This window comes from Ictidomys tridecemlineatus, unplaced genomic scaffold (genome assembly GCF_052094955.1).
Source record: "Ictidomys tridecemlineatus isolate mIctTri1 unplaced genomic scaffold, mIctTri1.hap1 Scaffold_1223, whole genome shotgun sequence".
Classification (NCBI taxonomy): domain Eukaryota; kingdom Metazoa; phylum Chordata; class Mammalia; order Rodentia; family Sciuridae; genus Ictidomys; species Ictidomys tridecemlineatus.
The window spans coordinates 47,391-74,229 of record NW_027521117.1 but is presented as its reverse complement, the minus strand read 5'-3'; the positions used below and the strand labels follow the sequence as shown (position 1 = coordinate 74,229).

Below are 26,839 nucleotides of genomic sequence, written 5' to 3'. Positions count from 1 at the left end.
GAGGACACGCACACTCAGACGTTAATCTTGAGTGTGGGTTCCTTTCTGGGGTCCAGGGCTGTTGTTAGCCACCAGGAATGACAGTGCTCTCCATGCTGAGTGGAGCCAGTTTTTGCCAGGAAAGAGCCCGTGGTCACGCCTTGTGCAAAGCACCCCACGCCAGGGGCTCCCATCCCTACATTCCTGTCCTGAAAGGAAACCACTCAGAGGCAAGGTGGGTCCAACCACCTCCCATGTGTTCACTCATCACTGTGTTCCAGCATCACCCCAGTTCACAGTCCTGATGGGATTGGATGTGGCTCAGAATGTCACCTTCATGAGCTCTACCCTGCCACAGCTGCAGTTCTGCAGTGGGAGAAACTCAAAACCTCAAAACACATGCACATGAAAGAAAAGAGCAAGAGCCAGAGCCCAAACAGGGCCACATGTGGCAAGGACAGCTGGAGTGCCTAGGTTGGGACTCAGAATTATGTCAGTGGGGTGGCATTGCTGCTGACACCAGCGTGATAACAGAGAGCCAGCCCTGCTCATTTTGCGGAGCAGTGTGTTGGGGAAGGCAGAAGAAATTGAGAGGCAGGATTGAGTTTGGCCCTAGGAGGAGGTTGGGTAAAAGGCCAGTGTGAGTTGGAGGGCCTGGGCAGATAGAGAGAGGCCAGGGCACACCCCAAAGCCTGGAGACTGCACTTGATGTCCAGGGTTGTGAAACACCACCTCCCCTCTTACTCACAACTGAGAGCAAGGGGCATTGATGAGTTCAGTTTGTGTGTGGCTGCATCCAAGGTGGCTCGGCTAGGCACCTCTGTTTCCTTGACTCAGGAGGCTGGGAGTCCAGGCTCCACTGAGGCTGGGCTGGGAGGATCGGACTCTGAGTTTATGCCTGTGTTCCTGGTAGGATCCATGTTGGCTGAGCCTCAGTGTTTTTGCAATGAGAGGATGGGTGACTGTCATGTCTTTATCACAGGACACACTTGCTAAATGGATTTGTTTGCTCTGGGGAGGAAAGAGAGAGAAGGGAGTGATGCTGGAGACAGGGATGCAGACAGGGGTCATAGACTTGGCATAACTCAGTCTTGGAGGTGATATCCCATCACCTGTACCCACTTCAATTCCCATGAATGCAGAGGCTGAGCCCCCTTGAGGTGAGGGGTGAACCGGTTCTGGGCAGCAGGATGCTGTGGTACCTCGGAGTCTCTGTGAGACCCCAACACTAGACACACTTGGCCCTTTTGAAATCTTAGGAGAAGCCTTGGGAAGTTGTATGGCAGAGGGGAGCAGCCTCTGCATCTCAGTCCCCTCCAACTTGCCATGGTGTAGAGAGGGAACTGCAGCCACGATGGGACGGACATTGGCCACGTCCCTGTGTGGGACACAGGCCTGATTGAGTTGGGGTGCATTCTTTGTCTCTGCCCTTCTTGTGATTGTCCCATCTCTACATTTGTGCTTTAGCCACCTGTGAGTCCCATCTCTGGTTTCAGAGAGAATAGAGGGTGTTATGGGCCAATAGACACAATAAACCCTAGAGATTAGATGCTACCCTACTTTCCAGAAAAGACTGGGCACACCATGAGTTGCACAATGATGGGACCAGGGTCCAAAAGCTGCTGAGAGGGAAGGACTGGTTGTGAATGCATTTTTGAAGGCTCCAAGCTGGAACTCTAGTGGCACCAAGCAGGGCAGATGCTGGTGGGGATGTTTGGGTAGTTGTTGGTGAACACCTGCGCACCTGAGATGTTTAGGCATGGAGGAGAAATCAGCAGCTCATAGGGCTTTTGAAAGTGGTCTTATGTGAAAAGAGGCTCAGGTATGGGCACAGGAAATGACATCATTGCCTTGACAATGGATCAAACAGAACATGGAACCCTGGTATCCAGGCACCCACTTAACTGACCAAGCCATCCGAGCTCATTTGGTTGGAGAAACTGGAGGGAGAAGGATGTTCTCCTGTGGTTGCAAACAATGCCGAGCCTCAGGCTCCCAGGAATCTCAGGGGGGCCAACTAGCCCTTTTGTGGATGCACTGGGTGAGGCTTCATCTTAGACGCCAGAGCCTCTGGCGATTGTCGCAGAGGAGCTCAAGAGTAACAGTGAGTAGCACAGGGCAGGTGAGCCCAGCAGGCCCTCTAGTCTGATCCCTGATGAATGGCCCAGGACTCCTATTCTGACTGTGTGTGTGTGGGTGTGTGTGGGTGTGTGTTTGTACTGATGGGAACTGTCCCATTGTGCTTTGACTCTAGTGTATTGGCACAAGTCATTTTTCTGTTTGTCACCATTTCCATTTTAAACCAACATTCTTGGTCCCAACACAGGGTGAAAATGATGAGAACACGGAGGAGCCCTTCAGGGTACAGAGCCTTGAACCTTACAGGCAGGACCAGCTTAGGAATGAGCTCCTGCCTGTCATTTGTGGGAGGAACCTACATTGCAGCGGCAACATGGGGTTAATCTCCTGGGATTCCATCCCCACCCATCAGGTGCTGGATCTCTTGTTCCCAAGGTAAGCACCAGACCACCAAGCCCAAGTGTGTAGCCCCCTCATGCCTGGGTCTTGGGGCTGCCATGTACCTCTCAGGGACCCAAAGGTTTGTGATACCTAATGAGATAGAGGACCACACTCATAGTGGAATGTCAGTCCCGAATGGGACGAGTCCTGGAGGTGCCTGCCACAGCCTTGCAAGGGGAGTGAACTCCGCTCTCAGGCAGAGAAACCATCCTGACTCCAGCTGATCCACAGAGGTCCGTGGAGCAGTCCCCACACACTGGGCACCACAGCTCAATGGTGTGCACTGAGCTCATTCCCAGGTGGACTCAGCGAGGCCAGGTGGTCTTTCTGGTGTGATATTGGCTTTGTGAAGAACGTAGATCTGTGCCAGAGGCGTCTCAAAACTCAGGCCTTGGGAAAAGCACTTTTGGGTTAATAAAGACATGTTAATTTCCATAGTGGGACAGAGCATCCTAGCTGGGACATAGCTGGACAGGGGCTTTGGACATGGCGGCTCCCACACCCAGAGATATGTGGGAATCAGCAGTTTGGGCTCATTCACTGATGAACATGGAGAAAGCACCCACTGTGTGAAGACACGTTTCCAGTCACATTTCATAATTCATTGAAAAATAGGGTGCAAATGACTGCCATTGTGTCCCTTTTCATGGGGGTCAGCCTCAAACCGCAGGTGCCATGAGTACATATCCTACATGTGACTGCATCCCTGACTCCATGGGGCATAAGTGCACGTTGTCCTCTTCAGTGACTATGGTGGACCCCTGGACCAACTTCAACATGGAATGGGCTTGGGGTCAAGAGGGTGGGCTCCTGTTTCCAGAATAGGGACCTGCAAGGTGATTTGACTTGGGAAGGCTGAGGAAAGACTGCTCTCCCCAGTGTAGGGTCAGAGGTTTTCTCTGGAGGCCGTGGTGAAGGCAAGGCCAGGGTTTTGCTGACTCCACACCTTCCTCCCCACAGTGCCTCACCTTCCTTCCTGGGGACCTGGGTGAACCTCTACTCCGAGGCTTCCCATCAGCCTCCAGGCTTTCTGAGTCTGCAGCAGCTGCTATCCATGTGGCTCCTGCTGGGAGGCTTGAACCTGGAACACCAAGCACACCACCTCCTGGCCGCAATTGAAGATGGCAAATCAAGCCAGGCAAAGCCTGAGAGCCAGGCGGACTGTGGTGAGTACCTAAGGGTATATGAGGAAAGGTCCGACTGTTGTCCCACTGCAGGGAGTCTGTATGCCTGGTGTTGGGCTGGAAATTAGGACAAGCCTTTGTCCATTCAGGAAGTGACCCCAGTCTGCAAAGAGGTCCTGTGTGGGCCAAGGGCCTGAGTTCTTCCTGGCAGCAGAGGTATTGTCTGTCTGTGGGAAGGTCAGGGCAAGGCAGTCATGTTGGCATCTTTTCTCCTCTAGCTACAAGCTCAGTTCCTGTCACGGCTCCTCAGCCAACCCCAGAGCCAGAGCCTTCTCCCAGGGAAGGGGCAGAGCCGGAGTCCAGGACATCAGGGGTCTCTACTCGATCCTCCCCAAGGCCCCAATATAACAAGCGGATGAGAGGCAGGTGCCTCATTCACGTCTACCTGGAAAAGGAAAGGACAACACAGTATAGGAGCATCCTGGTGAGTCTTCGAGCAGGGGAGTCTCCTGGGAGCCCACAGTGGGGAAGACCGAGTCCACAGCAAACACTTTGGACTAGGCCTGTCTTCTTGAACTGGAGCTTCTGGAAGGTCAGGAAGGAGAGCAGAAAGTGAGCAAGAGAGAGGCGGGAGAGCAGCAGCATGCCAGGTCTGGGTGCGAGTGGGCCTGCGTGTTTTGGGATGTGCAGGTCAGAAGTGCAGGAGTGAGTGCTGGGTTCAGAGGAGGTCAGAGAAATATTGAGGGTACAGGCCATCCTCTACTGACCTTGGTATTGAGGAGGAGTATATTGAACCGTGGAGGTTGAAGCACAGGAGTTGGCAGTCATTTTCTTGTGTGTGGGAGGGGATATGTTGCTGGTTGAAGGGAAGGGAGCCATTGTAGAATGATTAGGGTGGGTAGGTGTGGGTCACAGAGAACTGGGGGCCTTGGAGGGGCCCATTAGTGTCCTAGTTTGCATGTATGTGAATAGAGATTTAGCGGCTCTCTCTGCAGAATTTTCCTGGGTGTGGAGTATCCATCATGAGACTCTGGTGTCCACCTCCAGGGGAGCTATGTTGAACCACTGCACCTGCTGGGTCCGAACCTCCTGACACCCTAGCAAGCACTGACACTCTCGAGCCCAGCAGCTTCCATGCCTATCATTAAAGAGTCCTAGTGTGTGTTGTGCCCTGGCTGTCAGGACCAAAGCACCTAGGGTTTGTGCCTGGTCCACACAAAAATGCAGCTGCATCCCAGACCAGAGCAGGGATATGGAAGTGCACTGGACCATTCCTCCCATCTTGATGGGACTAGAGTGTGTCTGTACAAAGTCTTTTGGTCCTTATTCCCTTGTCCCTGTAGGGCATAGCAGGTTGAAGCAAACTCTTGTACCAAGATTGGACTAGAGGCTCATAGGAAGACCCCCACATGATCACATGAAGGCCTCAGGTAGCAGGGTATCAAGATGGTGCCCTTGTGTTGAGAGCTCACTTGTCTCTGATTGTCCTTGAGCACTGTCCTCTGGGTAGCTACTCCCAAATTCCCTCTCTGATGAGCTTTCTCCAACCCTGCTCAGGTGACCTGCCAGGACAGGGCTCCAGTCATCATCCGCAGGGCCTTAGATGCACACTTGCTCCAGCAGGAGGACCCAGAAAACTACGAGCTTCTGCAAATTCTCTCGAACCATCAGAGTAAGTGGAACCATCAGAGGGTAGGGAGCAGTGAGTCACAGTGGGCTCACGATAACTGGGAGCCAGAACACAGTGTGCATTGACCCAGTGCCCAGGATGAGTATGGTGGGACTTGTGCATAAAACAAAGTGTAATGATGGGGCATAAATCTGCAGGTTCTTCATGTTCCCCAGGGGCTGTGGACCTGCCTATCATGTGTTCTTTCCTTGGCCTGAGGAGGCATTGCAAAGCTATTATCCACAAGGGGCCAAGAAGAGAGGCTTCTTTGTCTTGTGTCAAAGAAGACAGACAACCACAGGGTGCCTACTTTGGTGGCCTTTCCTGACCTAGATGAGTACATGAGAAAAGCAGTTCAATGAAGAATCATTTCTGGCTTCCAATCTTTCTATTCATTGCAAACTGAGTTTACTTAGGACCAGAGGCCATTTCTAGAGAGAAGAGTGTGGTAGAATAGAACCCTTCACAGCTTGTAAACTCTTCTTGGAGAGAGAGAGAGAGAGAGAGAGAGAGAGAGAGAGAGAGAGAGAGAGAGAGAGAGAGAGAGAGAAAGAAGAAGAAGAAAGAGGAGGAGGAGGACGAGGAGGAGGAGGACGAGGAGGAGGAGGACAAGGATGAGGAGGACGAGGAGAAGGAGGACATGGAGGAGGAGAAGGAGAAGTAGAAAAATGAAAATAAGTTGAAGGAGGAGACCATGAATAAGAAGGTCAAGATGACTTTAAGAAGAAGCATGAGGAGAAGATGAAGAAGAACAAGAACAAGAAGGAGAAACACAAGCCGAACAAGAAGTATAACAATAAATTGATTAAAAATGTGAATGAGAATTAGACTCATGAGGAGAAAATGCAGAAGTGGGGAACTCAAGAGAAATATATATCTCTGGATGGCACAGCCCTGCTGTGGACATCCTCCACCTACGCTCAACACACCTCCAAACCATACCCCTCCAATTAGTGTAGCCCTGTATGAGTGGATGAATCCACTGGCAAGGTGGAGGCACCCACCATCAAGTGCTTTTCCATAAACCGACCTGTGATCATTGCTGCAGTGGGGAGAAAAATTTGAACACATGAGTCTTTGGGGACCAATCCAGATACAAACTCTAGCTGTTTGTCTTTGGTGGGTCCAACGTGAACTAAGAAGGTCTGGGGTACAAGGGGCTATTTCCTTGAAAGGTGTTCCTGTAGGGGACCTCCTGTGCATAGAGGGTCCTCAGGGAGGAATCAGTCTTTGGTGAGTCTTTGGTGCAACAGTAGCTGGATTCGGGGGCTCTCAGGTCTGTGTGTGAGACCTGAGCTGGCAGAGGCTCTCAGTTGTGGGGGATGTTGGGTAGTGTATTACTTGAGTGTCACCTACCACGCCTCTGCCCCTGCCTCTCCAGAGCTGAGGATCCCTGCTGATGGAAACGTATATTACGCCCTGGATGGCAGAGTGGATTATAACTTTCTTCTTCAGGAAACAGCTGCCAGCAAGTTGTTTAAAGTCAAGCCAAAGGAGGTAAACAGCCACCTTCTTCAGTCTTTACTCCTGGTGCCACTCCACATCCTCCAAGGGGACAAGAACCTCAGGTTCTGGATGGATGTTTTAGAATGCCCACAGAGCCAACTGCCAGGCTGGGTGGGGTGCAGGTGCTGGGCTTTGCTGATGTTGTCATCCCCCACAGTTCTTGGAGCCTTCTGTGGCAGTGGCATCCAGGATCCCAGCAGCTGTGAGCAGCAGCTCTGCGGTGGCTGCAGGACCATTGCCCCAGGCCACCCAAACCAATGAGTGGTGCGTGAGAAAAGTCACCAGTAGCAGCTCCTCACTGCTTCACTCCAGCGACCAGGTGGAAGACAGCCGCTTTGTCCACGTCCTCCTAGAGGGACAGAGCCTGAGGGAGACAAAGCGCATCCTGGTAAGCCCGACAGCAGGGCTGCCTCCTGGGTGTCCCCACAGTGGAAGGCAGGAGACACAGCTAACCCTGGGGCTGTGGTGGGAAATTAAGAAGAGAGAGGTCAGTCTTAAGGGCTTGACCTGAGTGGGGAGAGCCTCAGCATGCCCAGCTGCAGCGGTGAGTGGGCCTGTGTATTGTGGGTTTGGCAGGCCAGAAGTGCAGACGGAAGTGCTGTGGACAGATGAAGGCAGAGATATGTCCAGGGTGCAGGCTGCAGTGCCTAGAACTTGGTATTCTCAATGAGTGAGGTTGGAGCAGCGGAGCTGGCAGTGACTTGTCACATGTGTAGGAGGGGGTGTGTTCCTGGTGGCAGGGAAGAGAACCTCCTTAGCATGACTAGGTGTGAAAATTTGGGGTCGGGATCACCTGGGGGGTCATGCCAAACTTCGGAATGTCAGTCTTTGCATGTATGTAAATACGGAGCTAAAGGGGTTCTTGGCAGAATTTCTATGGATGTGCAGTAGACATGCTAATGCTGCAGGTGTCCAGCTGCAGAGGAGACATGTTCAGTGACTGCCAGTGCTGAGTCAAGTACATCATTAGAACCAGACCCGCACCGAGCTTCCAGAGCCCAGGGCCTCTCCAGGCTATCATGAAGCACTCAAGTGCACACTCTTGTATCTGAGTCTGTTTTGTGTAGTGGCAGTCAGGACCAAAATTTTCAGTGCATCTGCCTCTTCCACCCACAAAGGCAGCCTGCATCCCAGAGCACACTTGGTGCGCAGATCCCTGGCCCATTGCTGTCATCTCAGTGAGATGAGAGTGTGTCTGTGCATAGGCAGTTTGGTCCTTTGACCTGAGTGGAATGTGGCTCCCCAGGGGGAGGGGAGATGGCAGGTACAGGCAGATATTTGTACCAGGATTGTTCTAGTAGCACGTTGCAAGAACCCAGGGGGTATATGGAGGCCACACTCAGGTAGCAGGATAACAAGATTGTGCCCTTGTATATGTAGCTAACATTTCTCCTGAATGTTTGACCACAGTCTTCTGGGTAGCTCCTCTAAAAGCCATTCTCTGATGACATTTGTCCCACCCTGATCTAGGTGACGTGTCAGGAGAGGGTGACAAGCCTCATCCGCAGGGCCTTGGACCAAAATTTGTTGCAGCATGAGGATGTGGACAACTTTGAGCTGCTGAGAATGATGTCTCTGCATGACAGTAAGTAGGACAATCAGACAGTGGGGAGACATGATCCACAGTGGGCTCAGGATAACTCACAGCCAAGAGAAAGTGGGCCTTGGCCCTAAAATAGCCAGAGTGTGGTGGGCCTGGTGCAGGAAACCAAGTGCAGTGATGGGCGTGTCCAGTGTGGACGAGTTCAATGAGGCCCCAGGCGGCTGCTGGACCTCTCTAAATGTGTTCTCCCCTGGACCTGGTCTGGCAATGCAAAGCTAATATCGATGAGGGCAAGGCAGAGAGAGGCTCAATCTATCATCAGTTTGGTTTATGGCTCACTGATAAGGATGCCTTCAAATGAAGAGGAGCAGAGCATGGGTCCTGATTGGATCAGCATTGCTATGGACGGAAGCCGCACAGGTCCCAATCCATGGCCAGGATATGAGAAGTCCTGCCTACTCAAGAATGTCAGGATTGCAGCAACTGGGAACAGGACTCAGTGAAGAGGAAGTCAAGGCCAGGGGACAGCCTGTTTGGGTTCTTTTTGGAACAATTCCAAGTCCTCTGTGCCTGGGTGCCCATCTCCTGAAGATATCAGAATGGCCAGGTTATTATTCCTTCCAGCAACAAAGAAGGGCATCTGAAGAACAGAGGCCACAATGCTGAGCTGTCCACAATGCCAGTGCTCTTTCCTTTCTTGTGAGCCCGACACTCCTAGCCTCCACCATCCCAGCCTGTCCACAGTAGAACCCACCATCTGTCGAGCACGTAAGTGAGTTTTCCCATTTTCACACACTGCCTCATTTGAGTTGGCTCTGTCTCACACATGAGGAAGACTGAGGTGCAAGGAGCTGGGCAAGGGGCAGTGTCTGCGAATCTCAGGGACTTGGGAGGCAGTGCAGGGGGAAGGGGATTTCCAAACAGCCTCAGAAACTTAGGGAGACCCTGTACCCAAGTCAAAAGGCCTGGGAATGGTCTCAGTGCTTAAGTGCCTCTGGCTTTATCCCTAGTAAAAAAATAAGCCAGTCAAAAGGAATTACCAAACCGAGAATCTACAAAGGTGATTTCAGAAACAGACTTTCAACCCAAGCATCAGTTGAGAGCAGGCTCCAGACCAGGGGAGGTTTGTGTGTAAAAGACGTCAAAAGGGAGGACTACGGGGGGCCTGGAACCCACTAGGTGTGATGGCATCTATGCCTTATGGCAGGAGGGTGGCAGTGATGCTGGCCCTCTCCTAGATTTTGGAGACCTTGTTTTCATTGGGGAAGCTTTATGGAGGTGGAATCTATTTTAGCAATCCTGGTCCAGATGAGGTGCTGACTACCACAGGTAGAAGCCTATCCAGAATGCGGTGTCTGTTATTCAGTCTTTCCTGACTGTGACAATGACAAAGAAAGGAAGTCACTTGTCTTTGGTCTTGGTTTCACTCCTGGCCATTGATTGAGAACTGATTTCATCTTGGACTACTGAACAGAGGCTGCATCTGGGCAGAAGAGTGTGATAGATTTGAACTCCTCAGGACGCCCCACCATTGCCAGAGAAAGAAGGAGAAGGAGGAGGAGGAGAAAGAGACACTCCTGAGTGGGGAGAGGATCACACGATAAAGAGCAGGAGGCAGAAGAAGAAAAAGAAGGAGGTGAACAGAAGGAAGGGTGGAGGGAGATACACAAGAAGAAGAACAAGAAGGAATCATGTAAGAACAGGAAAAAGACCCAGAAAGAACTACAAGAAGATGCAGGACAGAAAGAAGAGCCAGAAGTAGAACAAGAACCAGAATAAAAGTACCAAGCAGACAGCTCCTGATGAGAAACAAGGGGAAGGAGAGCGATCCTAGAAAACAATAGAGTTCTCCAGGGCACCACCCTGCTCAAGTCCTCCCATGTCCATGCCCAACACACCTCCCCTCCGTGTATTCATCCATGAGTGGATTCATCCAGGGCAAGGGGATGAATTCCCCCACCATCCAACGCTTCCCTGAATGCCCATGTGTGAGCATGGCTGCCCTGGGGAGAAAGGCCTAAGCACAGGAGCCTTTGCCAATCCTGATGCAGATCCTAGCAGTGTCCCTTTGGCAGATCCAACCTGCACTGAGAAGTTCTGGGCCCAAGGTGCTGTTTCCATTGCCAGGTGCTCTTTTGGTTTAGAATCCTGTACATCATCTTCTCCAGGGAAGAATCACTGAGGGAGTCTTTGGTGGCACTGTAGCTGGATAGGAGGGCTCTCAATTCTGGTGCAGGCTCGCCCTGGCGGAGACTCTCAGGGGTTGTGGGTGTTTTGTGGTCTAATCCTTGAGTGCCACCTAACAATTCTCTCCACTTTGCTCTGCAGAAATCAAGGTCCCTGACCACTCACTGATGTATCTGTCCATGAATCCACAAATCAAATATTATTTCATCGTGAGGAAACGCCGCGAGGTCAAGGGAAAGGAGGTAAACACCTACCTTATTCAAGCTGTACTTGTGCTGCCATTCCACTCCCACCTGGGGAAATGAGAAGCCTGAGCACCTGGACATATGTGCTAGAAGCCCATAGAGCCAACTGACAGGCTGGGGTGGCTTTCTGTTTCTGGGTTTGCTGATGTTCCATCCCCCACAGTTCTCAGAATCAACCTGCAAGTCCTCCAGGCCGCTTTCCCACAGGCAGGTGGGAGACACCTGCTTAATTCGTGTCCACTTAGAAACACAAAGTCCAAAGATGGCCAAGACTGTTTTGGTAAGCCTGGGAGCAGGAATGTCCCCTGGTGCTTACACCTGGGTGGGGAGCAGACACTGGTCCAATACCATGGACTACTCATGCCCTCTTGATTTGGAGCTTCTGGATGATCAGGAGGATAGATGGGAATCAAGAAGGAAGAGGTCAGTGTGAAGGGCTGGAGCTCAGATGAGGGAGAACAGCAGCTTGTCCACCGCCATGTCTGAGGGAGTCTGTGTGTCAGGTGGCAGCATGCAGTCCAGAAGGGCAGAGGCAGGTATGGGTGACAGATGAGAACAGGCCAGGACCTAGGTTGCAGCTTCCTCTGTATGGGATGCTGGCCTCTATGGAGCAGGACACCAGTATGAGGTTCTGCATGTTCCTTGAACAAGGAGCTGAGAGGGTCTCTCTGCAGAGTCAGTATGGATGTGGAGCAAGCACACTAAATGTCCAGGTAACCCAATGACCACCCTTGGCGGAACAGGTGCCCTCGTACACCCCAGCCAGCACTGAGCCTCTGGAAGCCAGGAGCTCTCATGGCTATCTTTCGTCACTCCTGTGTGTGGTCATGTTCCTGGGTCTGATTTGGGCCCTGGCAATCCAGACCAAAGCCTCTAGGTTTTGTGCCTAGGCCATTCCCAATGCCGCCTGCATCCTCGGGCAGACCTAGGATCTTGGAGGCTATTGTCCCATTCCTCCCAACTTGTGGGATGAGATTGCATCTGTATGCAGGTAGTGGGGTCCTTTCACTTGGAGAGAAGTGCAGCTCCACAAAGAGCAATGGCAGGTCCAGGAAGTCCTATGTACAAGGATTGGGCTAGTAGCCTATGGGAAGAGCCCACGCGATGAGCAGGAGGTCAGCCTCAGGTAGTAGGGTCATGGATGTTGCCCTTGTATTTAGAGTGGAGGTGCCTCCAGAATGCCCCTGCCCACTGTCCTTGAGTAGTCACTTCAAGGCCCATTTCCTGAAGGCCTGTCTTCCATGCTGCTCCAGGTGACCTGCCACGATCGGGCTCCTGTCGTCATCCGCAGGGCCCTCGAGCTACACTTGCTTACTCAGGAGAAGCCGGAGGAATATGAGCTGGGCCAAATCATCTCTCACCGTCAGAGTAAGTGGGACAATCAGATGACAGAGAGCAAGGGTCAGGATGTGGACTCAGGTCGACTCTTAGCACCAAAGAGCAGTCTCTGACCCCCAAGAACACTCCAACAGGGTGTGTTGGGCTCGTGCACAAAGCCAACTGCACTTCTGCTGGTGTAAGCTCTCCAGGTGTTTTGGTATACCCCAGTGGCTAGTGCGGCTCCCCACCAGGTGCCCTGCCCAGGACATGAAGACGCGTGCAAAGCTGACATCATTGAGGAGTGAGGAGGAAAGCCTCTTTCCAGGAGCAGTATGGTTCTGTGGTCTGAGATAGGAATGGTTTCAGAGGAACATGGGAATGCATGGGCTAAAGATGGAACGGGCATTTTGTGGACTGAAGCAGTAGGATTGAAAGCCTTCTGTGTGACCAGAAAACCACTTCCTGGGCAGAGCATTGCCAAGATTCTAGCAAGCAGTAACAGGATGAAATTGGGAAGAAAACACAGCCTGGGAGACAGCTTGAATCATCTGTTTTTGCATCAATTCCATGGTCTTCCGCACCTGAGTCCACTAGCCAAGGAGTGATCCCAATAGCCAGGTTATGATCCCTAACTAGAGTCAGATGAGGGCTTCCTGAGCACGTAGCCACAGAGCTCATCTGATAATAATGTCAGCGCTTTTTCATTGGTTGGTTGGTTGGCTTTTGTGAGCCAAACACCTCAGCAGCCATTATCCCAGCCTATGTACGCTGAAGACCACCATCCCAATGAGTTCTAGGATCACTTGTCTCCTATCTTAACCTTCTGTTAGGTTAGTAGAGTCTATGGAAGAGGAAGTCTGTCTGGGGCCTTGGTAGCCTAAGAAATTCATAGCAGAGATCCCCACATCCAACCCAGAAGGGATGGAGAAAGGAGGGCGACAGGAAAGAGGTGTTCAGAGGAAGGAGAAGCTGGCTGTTGTATTCCCCCACTCGGGGTCATGGCACCACTGGGCCATACACCATGTCGGAGGGAAGCAGTCCCTTTGCTGGTCTTTGGAATCATTGTTCTCAGGAGGGCAGCATTTGGAATGTGGCCTCCATTCTCAGAAGCCTGGTTCACATGGAAGCAGGCTCCACCAACGCAGAAGCGTGGCTCTAATGTGGTATCCGTGCTGGTCAGCCTGTCCTCACCGTGGCCATACTTGAGAATCCTAGGCCTTTTCTCTGGGTTTCACAACTTTCTCTTTGGTTGTGCACTGAGGCTGTCCATAAAGCTCTAGTGTGTGGCAGTGGAGAGCTCCTCAGCCCTTGCCACAAAGGCATAGACTGGGAGAGAGAGAACAAGGCTGGGAGAGAGGGAGAGAGAGAAAGACGGAGAGGAGAAGGAGGACCTCTACTTGGAGAATTGAGGATTCAGTGGAGCCAACAGGGACAAGGTACTGGTGCCCAGGGCGCACTCCTGTTTAGGTCTTCCTCCAAGCATGCTCCACCTTTCTTCCAGTCCCTCCCACCTCCCAGTAGTGTATTCATCTTGAATGAGAATTTCATGTTGACATCAGAGCACTCACCATCCAATGCTTCCTTCCAAACCCACCTGTGAAGATGGCTCATGTGGGGTCTGAATCTTCGGCACTTTTGTGGGAGATTTCAGATGCAAACCCTAGTGGTGTGCTTTGGCAGACACAAGAGGACCTGGGATGTTTTGGAGTCCAAAGCCTTTGGTAGGAACAGACATTAGGTCTGTTGAAGTGCTCTGCCTAATTCTTCCTCAGGGAGGACTGTGGAGGCTGTCTTGTTGGTATTGGTGCTGAATTGGAGAGCTCTCAGGTGTGTGGCTCAGTTCGTTTCTGGCACAGGCTCTCAGATGTTGGGGTGTCCCAGGGAGCACCTCCTGAGCCACCTTATTTTGTACACCCCTCTCTCCCCAGAGCTGAGGATTCCAGCGCAGGCCAACGTATTTTACGCAAAGAACCCTCACACGAAACCCAACTTCGTGCTGAGGAAAAGGAGCCTCTCCCAAAAGAATGATGAGTGGATCCAGCCTCAACCTCCCTCTCATCCTGCAAAGAAGGCTCCAGCCCTCCTGAGGATGCTTGCAAAACCATTCTGCTGCTGTGTGCCTGGGCGGGGCTGAGGCAGCCCAGGAATATTTACATTGATTACTATTTGCTTCAAAGTTTGAATCTATAGTTTGCCATTGTCTTTGACCTTGTTTAGTAACACAGTTGTTACTCTATCCTATATTTGTTGTTCCCATTAATATATTATTATTTTAAAATATATATGTTTTTGTTACCTGATCTACTGTGATGATTTGTTACCTGATCTACTGTGATGGTTTTTGATCAAAATTGTGCATTTGATGATAATGAATGCCATGCATTTAGGAACCTGTAGACTCTAGACAATGAATGAATGTCTACTGTTGCATGGACTGGTCTGCAGAGTCCTGTAGCATTTGAGCTTGTGTGAGGGCTTCATAGGGCTTGCAAAAAGTCCGGGTCAGATGGTCCTGCATGAAGCTTAGCTCCTAGTGGTCTCCTCCACAGCATAAGGGCCAAGGAGAAACCCACTTCCACACAGAAGATGGGAAGCTACCTTATGAAGGTGATCGTAGGTGTGGGACCCTCTTGCTAGGACCCTTTTTCTATTGGGCCAAAACTGTGCTCTGAATGTGATTGCTGAGAAGAGCTTGGAATTTCCTGATTGAAACAGTTCATGCAAGCTGCTTCCACTTGCAGGAACAAAGTGTGTTCTCGTTGAGCACTTTGGGGTGTCCCAGGTTGCACTAGAGTGTGTCAGAAGCACTTGTAATGATTGGCATTCACGGTTTCACATTGAAGCCTCTGTGCCATCTGTCAACCACTGATGGCTGCAAGTGGGTACCCTGCCTTTCAATGAGTTTTCTGAAAAAGTAGGAGTTTTGAAGAACTGATCTTCTCAGCATTCCCCTTGCCTCCCCAAGTTGGGTGATGTCAATTATACAGGCTTCCTTGGGAGCACACATTTTATATTGAGCTGGAATTGGACTCTGGATGCGATTGCTGAAAATAGCTGGGGAATGGGAGAATGGAAGCTGTTTGCTGCAAGCAGTTTCAATTTGCTTTGTTGATTAACTTTGTTGTAAGTGAGCACATGCTATTTTTTTTTCCTGTGGACCTAGAAGAATTCAAAACTGCTTCTTACAGGTGACAGGCATGCTTACACATTGAAGCCTCTGTGCCATTGATAAAAAAAAACAATTCACTCATGTGGGCACCTGCACTTCAAGTGAATGTTGTAAATGAGTGTGACAAATGGATGTCAGTGAGACTTTGGAGAACTGATCTTCTCAGCTGGTCCTCTTTTTCACTGCACGTTGGTGATGCTAGATTCAAGAGATCTCTTTCTGGAACCCTTTGTGTTTCATGCCTGAACTGTGCTCTGAAAGTTCTTGAGGAGAACAGCTTAGAAGTGCAGAAGTGAAGCTGTTTGTTGAAGCAGCTTCAAGTGGCACAAGCTAACTTGTTCTCAGTGAGCACATGGGGATTTTCCCTGGTTGAAGCAGTGTGAATGAGAATGGCTTCTCAGAGCTGGTAGGCATGCTTGCATTTGGCAAACTTTGCCATCTGTCACCCAGAGTTCCTTGCATGAAACCTACATTTCCAGTGTTTTCAGAAAGGTGTGATGAGTGGGTTTCCATGGAATTTTGTGGAATTGATCTTTTCAGGCAGTCCTCATTGCCTTCTCAAAATTGTTGATCCTGGTGCAAGGGCTCTCTTGTCAGCCAACATTGTATTTTGGGCCTGACCTCGGCTCTGAATGTACTTGCTGTACTTCCCATCTTTCCTCTCTCTGGTCCACTCCTCAGATCCCATCCTTCTTTCAATAGGGCCTCATCCAGGAAGCCTGCCCATGTGCCTCCCACTTGATTTCAACTTCTCCAGTGCACTTATTGTCAAAGCAGAGACTCCCAGGAGAGAGGGCTCTCCATTCTGCACACTGAAATTTCTCAGCAGGGAGGACTCCTCCATGCTTGGATGGCGGGGCTGCAATCACCTGGAAGGTGGAAATAGGAGGCTGGTGGTGTTCCTAGCCAGGATGCTGGTGACTGCAGTGCATTTAATCTATGGCCCTCAAGGAGGTTTATGCTGCAGATTTGTGTACTTCTGCATCTGTATGCACACAGTTCTTCATGTGGGGAAAAAAGCAATGTTCTCAATGTTTGCTTTATATTATACTCAACTGGTAATTTACAAACCCCAGTGTCCCATCTTAGCCCAGAGCCATTCCATCAGCCCAGGGCCAGTGGGTGGTCCAGCGGTCAGTACTATGCACAGCTCCCAGGTGGCTCCAGTGTGTAGCTGAATTTGAGAGCCAGTGTACTGTAGGATTTGCCCTTGAGGTTAGAATTCATTGACTTCCTCTTATGTCATTTCACTGGTTCAGGATATTCCTTGTCTCATGGACTATTCTGTGAAATCTTCAAGTTAGCCATCTCTGGTCATTTCTTCCCTTTGATGGCACCTGGTTCAACAGCTTGTTTTTGGGTGGGGTCAGTTATGGGCAGTCCTGGGTCACAGAGAGGGACAGGAAGACCCTAATGTGGAATGGTGGTGTAGAGAGTAAGGGTGGGGCCAGAGCCCACACTGTGGTTAGGGTAGGGAAGGGATCTGAAGAGACTACCTTGAAAGCGAGCTCTGGCTGCAGTTAACCAGGAATCAGGGCCTGGAAATGGAAGCCATGACAGGGCTTCTGACTAGAAAGGACACATCTTTCTGGGCTCAGTTGGAGGTCCATCGAGGCAGAGGAAAAGAGAGAGGATGCAGGAGAGGGGGATGGTCTAGATCACAGAGCAGCTCCGTCATCGTATCTTAGAGAATGGATTTTTTTCTTCTAGTTGTTGGTAAATGCTAATTCCTTCACGTGTTACATTCACATCCACCTCGTCCATTGGAAAGGCTGCTCAACCACCACAGGCAGTGGTATCTTGGTGGATGTGTGCATTCTAAAAGGAGGTGAGGTTGGCGCCAATAGAGTGTGTGGGCGCTCAGGCATTGGCAAGCTTGCTTTGGAGAGTGAATCCTCTAAATGTTATTGGGCTGTTTTTGAAAGATCGTGTGGTTTGGCTAGACCTAGAATGCTTCCACACAATTTAGCATGGTGTATATTTTAGAGAGCATGATCACTGAGGGGCAGGTTGCTGGTGTGAAGCCGTGAGCATTAACATCTATCAAGTTTCTCACCTGGAGTTGGCTACCTACAACTGGTGACAGTTTTGCTCCTACGGAGCAATACTGAACAAGTCTCTGGGCCAGTAATCTATTGCTGAACTCCATCACCAACAAAAAGACCCTGAGTGAAGGTGAGGACCAGAAGAGCCCGGGAACCACCTGACAGCAGCCCTGAAGTCCTGAGCTCTGGCACATCATATGCCAACTCAACTGGGTATCAACCTCTTCCTGGGCTCATTAGAACTGTGTGCTTCAACTTTCAGAAACAAATGCAGAATGACAGAATCTTCTGTGAGGACACTTTTCTAAGTCTGGTTTGCAGCACGTGTTCTAAGTATTATTTGCAGCATGTCTTCACTGGAATGAGTAGTCATTTGGCATTCTGTTGTACTTAAAATTTCATGAGATTCTGTCGCTCCCACCTGACAGATCCCTTTCTAGAACAATCTTGGGGCCCTGCTGCAGGGACACCCAGTGAGGATGCTCGAGGAAACCTTTCTGTCCAGGAACGCGGTGGGGCTGGTGAGGGCTGGGGTCCTAGGGCGAGCTGGCTGCGGCTTTTTACCTGAAGTCCCCCTGTCCCGCCCCTTGATGATCCTCCTGGAGTCGGGCCCCAAGTGACTTCTCCCTTGGCAGCCTTTGGGAGGCACCGAGGAACTGTCTGGGGCCCTGTCCCTGAGGGCAACAGGGCTTTCAGTGTTTGCTGACTTGAGTTGTAAGGATTTTGTAAGGAGGACTCCAGCCCTCCACCTCTACCCGCAGACATCCAATGGATGGCTAAAGGCAGAATTAGAAGGGCAGCATCTCTGCCTCAATATATGGCCCATCCATCCCCTTTGCCTGAGTCACCTTGGATTTGTTACTGGACCCTGCTGGCTGCATCAGTGCCCACCAGCACAAGGAACAGGCAAAAAAAAAGAAAGAAAAAAAAATAAAGAACTTTGATCAAACTGGGGAGAAGCAGCCACAAGGCTTGGAAGAAGCCCCTGACCCACAGAAGTGGTTACAGTTTATAGAAACAAAACCCAAGTGATCTACATCCGTGAATTTCCTTGGCCTGAAGAAAAGCAAAAATGGGAAAAACACAGAAAATGCCTAGGCAGATGGCCTGTGCCCAGGCTTGAGGAAGGGCGGGACCCATCTTAGCTTTCCTGGCTCCTGAGGTGGGCGTGGGGTTGCAGCCCGTCTCTATTTTCAGCAGAAGAAAGTTGCTCTTAATTCAGAATCCAGACCCCCACCCCCATGCAGTCTGTTTCATGTCCCAGGAACAAGGTCTGATTGATGTGCATCTGAGAGCCAAAGCAGGTGACACAGCTCTCCTGACAAGGCACCACCTGGCCAATCCAGGGAAGATGGACAGACCTCAACTGGTCAGGACCACCTGCTTTGGCAGCTGTGCAAAGCCCAAGCCCTTGCCCTCATTCCCCTCTCTATAAAAGCTCCAAGTCATTGTCACCCCCTGAAGACAGGCTAAGATGTGGGTCCCCTGCCTTCCCCGTGTGGCTGCACTGATAAAAGTTCCTTTCTTGCTGGGCATGGTGGTGCATGCCTGTAATCCCAGAGATTCTCGGGAGGCTGAGGCAGGAGGATCACTTGAGGTCAACCTTGGTGATTTTGTGAGACCCTCAGCAACGTAGCAAGACCCCTTCTCAAAACAAGAATAAAAAGGATTGGGGTGTACTCAGTGGTAAGGCACCCGGGTTCAATTCCTAGTCCTTTACCTGGAGCTGAAGCTCCCTGCCTCCTTTTCTTTTGCGGGTTAAAGCTTCCCCTGTGCATTCAGTCTCATTGGGCTTGGAGTTACCATTGACCCAACTCATAAGTTCCCATCTCTGGTATCTCCACCTCCTCTTGGTACTGGGGATTGGACCAGGGGCTCTGCCACTGAGCTACATCCTCAGCCCTTTTAATTCTTTATCTTAAGACAGTGCCTCAATAAGTTGCTAAACCTGGCCTCAAACCCACAATCCTCCTGCCTCAGCCTCCTGAGTCACTCTATCACAGGTGGGTGCCACTGTGCTCGGCCTGTGGTTGCATTTGGATGCAGTCCAAGCTGCTGCAGGTTTGAGGAATGTTCTGTGGGCATCTATATAACAGTACCTGAAGGGGGCGCCAGACCCTCTCGCTGTTTTTTTCTGTGGATGTCTGCCTGGCCTGCAGTGGGTTGGTCACAGGACATTCAGGAGAGATCTAGGGCACTGGGCAGTGCCCTCCATCCAGCAGGTGACCTGGCAGGAAGAGCCCTTGCAGCAGGGAAGTGGGGTGGCACTCTGTAGGTGAAAGCACAGAGCTCTCTGATGACTAGTGACTAACACAATGTGAAGCAGAAACATCCCATGAATTTCATGTTCAAGTACAAATCTGGCTAGGATGACTGGATGGCATTGCAATCTCCTGAAGGTCCTTCTTGGATTCATACAAAAAGAGAGAGCGAGGGACTAAGGGGCAGGAAGGAAACACAACTTTTTCAAACACTGAGATCTGGAGTCCAGCTCCTGCCATGTAGTCAGTGAATGAATAGATAATAATTGTTTTTATGGGACCATGTGACCTGGGGCTGCTCGGCTTCCTGTGGGCCCTCAGCATCCCTATGTATAAAGCAGGGGCACAGACCAAGGGTGCTGTCAGCTTTCTGTTGCTGTGACAAAGCATCTGAGAGAATCCCCTTAAAAGGAAACAGGGTTTCTTTTGGCTCATGGCTGCATAGGTCTCAGTCCATGGCACCTTAGCCCTGTTGCTTTGGGCCTGTGACAGCACAGTAGGACATCCTGGCAGCTGGAGCACATGACAGAGGAGGCTGCTCATCTCTGGGTAACTGGGAAGAGGGTGGGTAGGACTGGGCTGGGTCCCAATATCCCCCTCAAGGTCACACCCCTAATGATCTCATTCCTTCCAGGAGGCCCCACCTACTAAAGTTTCCATTATGTCCCAAGGGCCACAGGCTGGTGACCAAGCCTTTAGCACATGGGCAATGGGGACATTTGACATCCAAACCACAATACCAAGTGATCATTAGCTGGGGGCTAACCCCCGGTCTCCGGGCCAACCCCTCCCCACAGGCCAGGCCTGGGGAGATTGACTGCATTCTGCAGGACACCCACTGTAGGCAGCTGCCTCAGCCAACATGGAAGTCCTTAGCAGAGGCTCTTTTATTTCACGGGGGGTGGTACCAGTGATTGATCTCAGGGATTCTTGACCACTGAACCCCATCCCCAGCCCAATTTTGAATTTGATTTAGGCTCAGGGTCTCACTGATTTGCTTAGTGCCTTGCCATTGCTAAGGCTGATTTTGAAATTTTTGATCCTCCTGCCTCAGCCTCCCGAGGTGCAGGGATTCCAGGAGTGCACCACTGCGTTGGCCAAGGGGCTCCTTTTGGGCAGTGGGGTTTCCTTGGAGAGAAAGCTGACCCTGTCCTGGGGTCATCCCTGATTTGCCCACACAGCAGTGCTTTGTTACTTTTTCTTTTCTCTGGAGGGCAACTCAATTCATACCTAGTAAACATAGCCCCACAGGTTCTCTGATTAAGAATAGTGCAGAGCTGGGGGGCAGTGGTACATGCCTGTAATCCCAGACACTCTGGAGGCTGAGGCTGGAGGATGGCATGTTTGAAGCCAACCTTAGCCATTTAGTGAGGCTCTGAGCAACTCAGTGAGACTCTGTCTGTAATGAAGTATTTTAAAAAGGGCTGGGGATGTGGCTCAGTGGTAAAGCACCCCTTGGTTCAACCCCTGGTACCAAAAGAGAGAGAGAGAGAGAAGTGAAGAAATAAGGGAAAACAAAACTCAAGCTAAGATCTTAACCCTGCAAACGCAGCTGGTAGAGAAACGTGCTGACTTCAGGGCTATGAGGATTCACCTCACCAAGACTCAGGTAGCAAATGCTCTCCAAACCTGTCACCCTCAGGGCTGGGTGAGCTCCGCGGTAGAGCACTTGCCTAGCATGTGCAAGGCCCTGGGTTCAATGCCCAGTGCGGCAACAAAAAGAATTTCAAAACCCCATGTGATCCTCAGGTCCAGGGAGAGCAGTCAGAGCAGCTGTCTGCCCCTGAGACTGGGCCTGGGAGGACTCACTGGGAGGATGCCAGGGGGCTCATCAAAGGTCCGGGGAATTGCCACCAGTGCGGCCAAGGTCACTCCTAGATGGCAAAATGAAACCTGTGAGCCACGTTTTCTGTGACTCTCAGGAATCCCTTCCACACCTCTGTCCTTAAAACAGGGAAGAGTAATAATGTCACTCAGTCCCTTTGTAGTGCTGGGACCACAGTGGTCTTTAGAGGAGATCTCATGGCTGCCCTGGGTCACCCCCTGCTTCACATCCCCTTGGTGACCAGTGGTCTCTTCCCACCTGAATGCTGTCCAGACCCGACTCCTGGGGTGCAAGCCTTCCCCTCCACCCTTTACCAGTGCTCACCAGCTGCCCTGGGGCATGGGAGGCTGTGACCCAGGCTTGGGTAGGGCTTCCCCCTTAGCCAGAGCCGTCCTGAGAGCCCCAGGCTGCAGCCCCAGCCTGGAAGTGGCTGCCTGGAACAGAGCAGGAGGTTGCTCCCTGTGGCCCCTCTGGCCCCTCTCTTCCTCCTGTGGAAGGAGCATGTGAGGAATGGCTTGTCCTTAACCCTGTGCAGAAGCTTCCAAAGAAACCGCTTCAAAGCCCTGGAGCAGGGGAGGGTTTTGAAAGGTTTGTGGAGCCATCTGAGAAGAAATGGCAGAACTTCAGAGATGAACAAGAGAGCAGGAGTTCCAAGCCTCTTTCGATGGAGTTTCTAGCAAAACAGGATGTTGGTTGCAGGAGCCAGATGCAAGCCAGGCTCAGATGACCCCATGGAGTACCATCAGGCGACCAATGGCCACTTGAAAACTGTATCGTAAAAGAGCTTCCAGTCCTGAAGCGCAAACTATGCCAGGGGCCTCCAGGCTAAATGACAGAAGCAGGCCCACAATGACACATGGCCTGTGACCTCACTCATGGAGAGTATAATACAGATGTACCATAGAAGTAGAAAACATTATTGTGACCAATATTTTCATAATGATGATTGTTAGGATGGCCTTTCATGTTGGTTGTGATAATTGACAGCTGTCATTTTACAAATAATGTTGATCAAACGCTCCCTCTGGGCCATGCTCTAGGCCAGCCACTCTACCTGCCTTGCCTACCTGATCCTCACAGTGTCCCCAAGAAGCCAACACAACAAACCAGAAAGCACAATGTCCCTGCTAGCAAGTGCAGGACCTAAGTCTTGAACCCAGACACAGAGACCAACCAAATTCAATGAAATATTTACTGGAATACTGGTAGAAATCTAGGAGAAGAGGCTGTGGCCTAGAAATGGGGAGGGTTGGCTTCAATCCTCAAAACCCAAAGCTGTCAAGATGGTTCAATTGACCATCCACGTTAGAAACTACTCTCCAACGAAATATGCCCCAAACATTGTCAAAACAGAGGGACCGATTGGGAGGAAATGGCAACCCAGTAGAATAGGAGGCACGAGGAGAAACACAGATGAGCACTATGCACGGGAGGAGGTCACTGGAACACAGCTGGCAAGAAGATGAACACAGGCTCAAATGATGTGTTTTATTTATTTATTTTTTACCCAAATTAAGGATGTTGATAATATGTGCTGGGAGGGGATAGGAAGATAAGCTTTTTTCATACACTTTGGAGGCACATTTAACATTATCCATGAAACTTAAAAAATGCACGAATGCTATGCTCCCTACAACACAGAAATTCAGGTCTTGGGACGTGCCCTGGGAAGCTCCCAGAAGGAAGTTCATTTCAATGCCGTGTTAAATTATAAGACGTGTACAATGCAATGGCCATTGGCAGGAAGTCTGTGGCCACAGTGAATAAGGAGGCACGTGCTGACTGCAAGTTCTTAGGACCTGTGGGTGGAAAGAAGACCCTGGACCACATGTTTCAGCTGTGGGACACAGACACAGCCCTGAACATAGGCTGGTCCAGCGGCACTGTGCATCTCTCCAGATCCACACGGTGTGGAAACCGCAGCCATCACTTGGCTTTAGGGACAGTAGCTGAGGTGATTTTCTTTTCTGAGAGATAGGGGACCACGGGTGACTCCCTAATAGACAGATGACCAGAGCCACCTCTGGGGAGAGTCTGGGCCAGGAGGTGATGGGAGAAGAGGAATTCGATCATCTGTTTCCATTTTTCTGTGATTTGGTTCAAGTGGTAAAGCCCTGCTATTTATTAATTAATGGATCAAATAGGTTCATCATTGTTTTAGAGTACAATTAGGTGCCTTCAAACTTTAGGCTACATGGGCACATTTGAGAACGGTTCCAGCCATTCTCTCATCCTTTGGGTCATTCCCCTCCTATGTCCTGTGAGACATTTTCTATGTGAGGCTTGAAGAAGAAGAAGAAGAGAATATTCTGTAAAGAAAACCTTATGATCTGTGCATTATAAAATTGAATGGGTTCATTCAGAAATCAGAAGTTCTATTGAAAGCTCTTTGCATGAGGCAAATAAAACTTATTTTTAGGCATCCTGGTGAAGACAAGGTTTTATCTTTTTGTCTCATGTCTGTGTTTTTCTTTTTATTTGTTAGAATGAAATCCATAGGTTGGCAGACCATTCTATCAGATGTGTACCTAGATGACATTTCAATTACCCACTTTTACATGGTAGACATTTTGTACATGAACACTGCCTGTCTGCAACTTTTTTTAAAACAGGACTGGGCTCAGGAGCCCAAATACCAATGTTAGCTGGAACATGTTCTCCAGTTTGGCCTATCTGTCAGTATTCCCTGAGGTCATCTGTTCCATGAGCTTCGTTACTCCTGCTCCCTCACCAGCTTTCATAGAAACCACATGCTGTCTATGAGTCAGAGACACCAATCTCACAACATAGCATTCTTTGAGTATCCAAAGTCCCACTTTTCACTTCGCCATGCCTGACATTGTCGGTAATATTTACCGGCAAATGTGAGATTTTCAAAGATCCAATTCTATGTGCTCCTTTCTCAAAGAGCCTTAGGCAGGGCTATAGCATACATAAATATGAAGGAAAGGCCTAGTTTTTAAAATGTCATCCATCGAATAGTTGACACATATCTGAGATATTTTTTTATTTTGGAGGAGGTATTATTTAATAGGGAAATCCAACAGCTACATGATAGTGAAATGAGAAGTCTTGCATCCATTTTATTCTTTGTGATGATTTTGATGAGTAAGGATAAGATACTTCCTTGTTCCAATGAAGATGTTGCCCACTTCTGTGAATGGATGCACCGTGTCACCCACTACTTGCATATCTGCATGTTGTGCTTGACATTACCATCGTACTCGGCAGGTGGCAGAAAGTCAATACTGAAGTTCAGCTCTGGTGTTCTAGCAGCTGTGCTGCAGATCCTTGGTGTGCCACCTTGTGCAATCCATGCTGCTCTGTTCATGTTCCTATTGACTTCCTGGTGATGAGCATCATGGTCTCCTGGTCTTGAGAATGGCCAAGCATTTCTCTGTGAATGTGGAAGGTGGGCATGTGGAAGGCTTCAGGGAGGAGGGATCATTGATCATGTACTCTAATCCATGTGCCTGTTTAATGACCTGTTTTTCTTCTTGGGTTTTAAGGGAGACACTGCCCTCAAACACTTCTGTGCAGCTGGGAATGCAGGCTTCTGCTTCACCTTGAAGGAAGCATTCATGAATCCTTTCCAGAAGACATGAGAAGAGAGAGTGAGCCTCTGGTAACATGCAGGTTCCTTGCATTGCCCATGGGCTAGAGGAGAGAAGAGTTGCTTCATGAGATTTGATCCCCTTTTTCCTGAAAAGTTCCACACGGAGGTGAGTCCCCAGCATGTTTAGACATCATTTCAGACATCTTTGTTGATGGAAATGAATCACACCCCCTGATGATGTGGAAGAGCTGAAGATGGGTTTGCTATGAATTTTCTATTTCATTTCTCAGGGCCTGAGTCAAGCCAGCCATTGTGCTGTCAGCGCATGAGCTGCTGGTCAAATGTGAGGAAGTGGTCTTGCTTTATGAAAACACCATCCTGAGTCAGTGAGCCAGAGGCAGCCTGCAGTCCCTGTTTTCCTGTAAAGGCAGATTGCTGTGGATGGCCTCTGGCCTCATAATGCAGCCCTGCTCAGAGTAGGGGATTGAGGGTCCAGGCAGATCCCAGTTCCTTTTGACCTTTATTGCCATTGGGCCACCCCAGGGTCCTTGGACTCTACCTGGTCTTCTGGCCTGGGTCAGGGCATGTGAGGTTTGGAATCCCCCTCTGTGGCAGGATCCCAGGCCCCCCAGCCACTTGAGGGCAGCACATCCTTCCCTAATTGTGTTAGAGGGGGAGGATTCTCCCGCCCATCCTCATCCATGCTCATCCCTCATTTTGTAGCTTCGCACCTTAGGACCTTTATTCATTGACTTACGCTAAGATGAGTCAATCAGCAGTCTCCCAAGGGTTTACATTGTGGTAATTGACACCGAACATCTGTTTTGTAATTAAACCATTTTGGAGGACACAGTTGAGTGGCATTAAGCATGTTCATGTTGGTGTATAGGCGTCACCACCATGCATCTCCAGAAGTCACGTGGACATACTCTTGCCATCAATGCAGAATTCTAGTGCCCTTGAGGCCCAGGAAAAGAACATTGTACTTTATCTTTTTATGAACCTGATAATTGAGAATCTGAGATAAGTGAAATCCTACAAAATTTGCCTTTCTCTGGACACGATCATTTTCAAGGGATGCAGTTCACCCCCACTCGTGGGCATATCAGGTCCACTGCTAACTCGGCGGGTGTTTCAATTGCACTCTCGGTGACGGTGGTGACTGTGTGCACATGAGCTGTGTGTCCAGCTCAGATCCCAGGATCTAGGGTCTTTGGTTCCACGCAGCCTATAGGTTGCCTGTTCCTCCAGGTGTCTGCAGGCCAGTGGCACGAAGGCCCTGGGCCTGGTGGTTTCTTTAGGTGAGTGCAATACGTGTCCACAGTGTGGTGGGACATGATGGACTATAAATAGAAGCAATGCCTGGATACTCCTGGGATCTCAGTAGGCTCAGCCTGTGTGCTGAGAATTGTTGTGACCTCCTAATTAATGGAACCCCAGAATCCCAGAGAAAAGGGCAAGTCCAGAGCAGTGGAACCTCACTGTCTCTGAGAGAACTTTTGGGGTGGGGGGCCGGGATACATTGATGTGAGGACGCTGATGCAGAGTCACGTGCTCCGAATCCAGGTAGAGGTGCTCAGGAACAGCCTGGGCTGGCACGTGGGTTCCCCACCTGCACACCTGTGGAACATCTCGGGGCTCTGATTAGCACAGCAGCCTGACCACGTGAGGGCATCTGCTGTCTCTGCGTACAGTGAGCTGGGTTTTCTTCACGTCCCTCAACAATTCCACATAACACCAGCTCTGAACCCAGAGTCCTGGGCACTTAGTTGAGGCTCCATCAGCTCCCACCTCTCTCTACCTGACAGAGCCCTCCTGGCTCCCTCTGCACTCATTACATTGAAGATGAAACCCTGGAGGGTGGGACTTCCCGTCATCCAGAAGTTCCCA

General features: G+C 50.3%; 1 protein-coding gene across 2 annotated transcripts; it reads left to right on the top strand.

Moving 5' to 3' along the window:
* Window positions 1-1,944: 1,944 nt before the first annotated feature.
* On the top strand, window positions 1,945-26,835 carry LOC144372539 (uncharacterized). Of its 2 annotated transcripts, none has more exons than XM_078035872.1 (11): window positions 1,945-2,493; window positions 3,460-3,665; window positions 3,902-4,107; window positions 5,181-5,295; window positions 6,674-6,789; window positions 6,956-7,186; window positions 8,269-8,383; window positions 10,670-10,770; window positions 10,937-11,053; window positions 12,027-12,141; window positions 24,903-26,835. In XM_078035872.1, exons 1-11 carry the CDS (start codon window positions 2,432-2,434, stop codon window positions 25,052-25,054), a joined length of 1,536 nt encoding a protein of 511 aa, XP_077891998.1. In that variant the 5' UTR covers window positions 1,945-2,431; the 3' UTR covers window positions 25,055-26,835. The 2 variants fall into 2 exon arrangements, with proteins under 2 accessions (XP_077891998.1, XP_077891997.1); XM_078035871.1 differs by lacking the exon at window positions 24,903-26,835 and adding an exon at window positions 14,022-14,393.
* The last annotated feature ends 4 nt before the right edge of the window (window positions 26,836-26,839 follow it).

Bases quoted from the DNA above. Each gene is read 5' to 3' on its own strand.
- LOC144372539 (XM_078035871.1), top strand. From the start codon at position 2,432: ATGGGGTTAATCTCCTGGGATTCCATCCCCACCCATCAGGTGCTGGAT. The intron at 3,666-3,901 runs GTGAGTACCTAA...TTTCTCCTCTAG, and splicing joins TGAGAGCCAGGCGGACTGTG to CTACAAGCTCAGTTCCTGTC. The intron at 8,384-10,669 runs GTAAGTAGGACA...TTTGCTCTGCAG, and splicing joins AATGATGTCTCTGCATGACA to AAATCAAGGTCCCTGACCAC.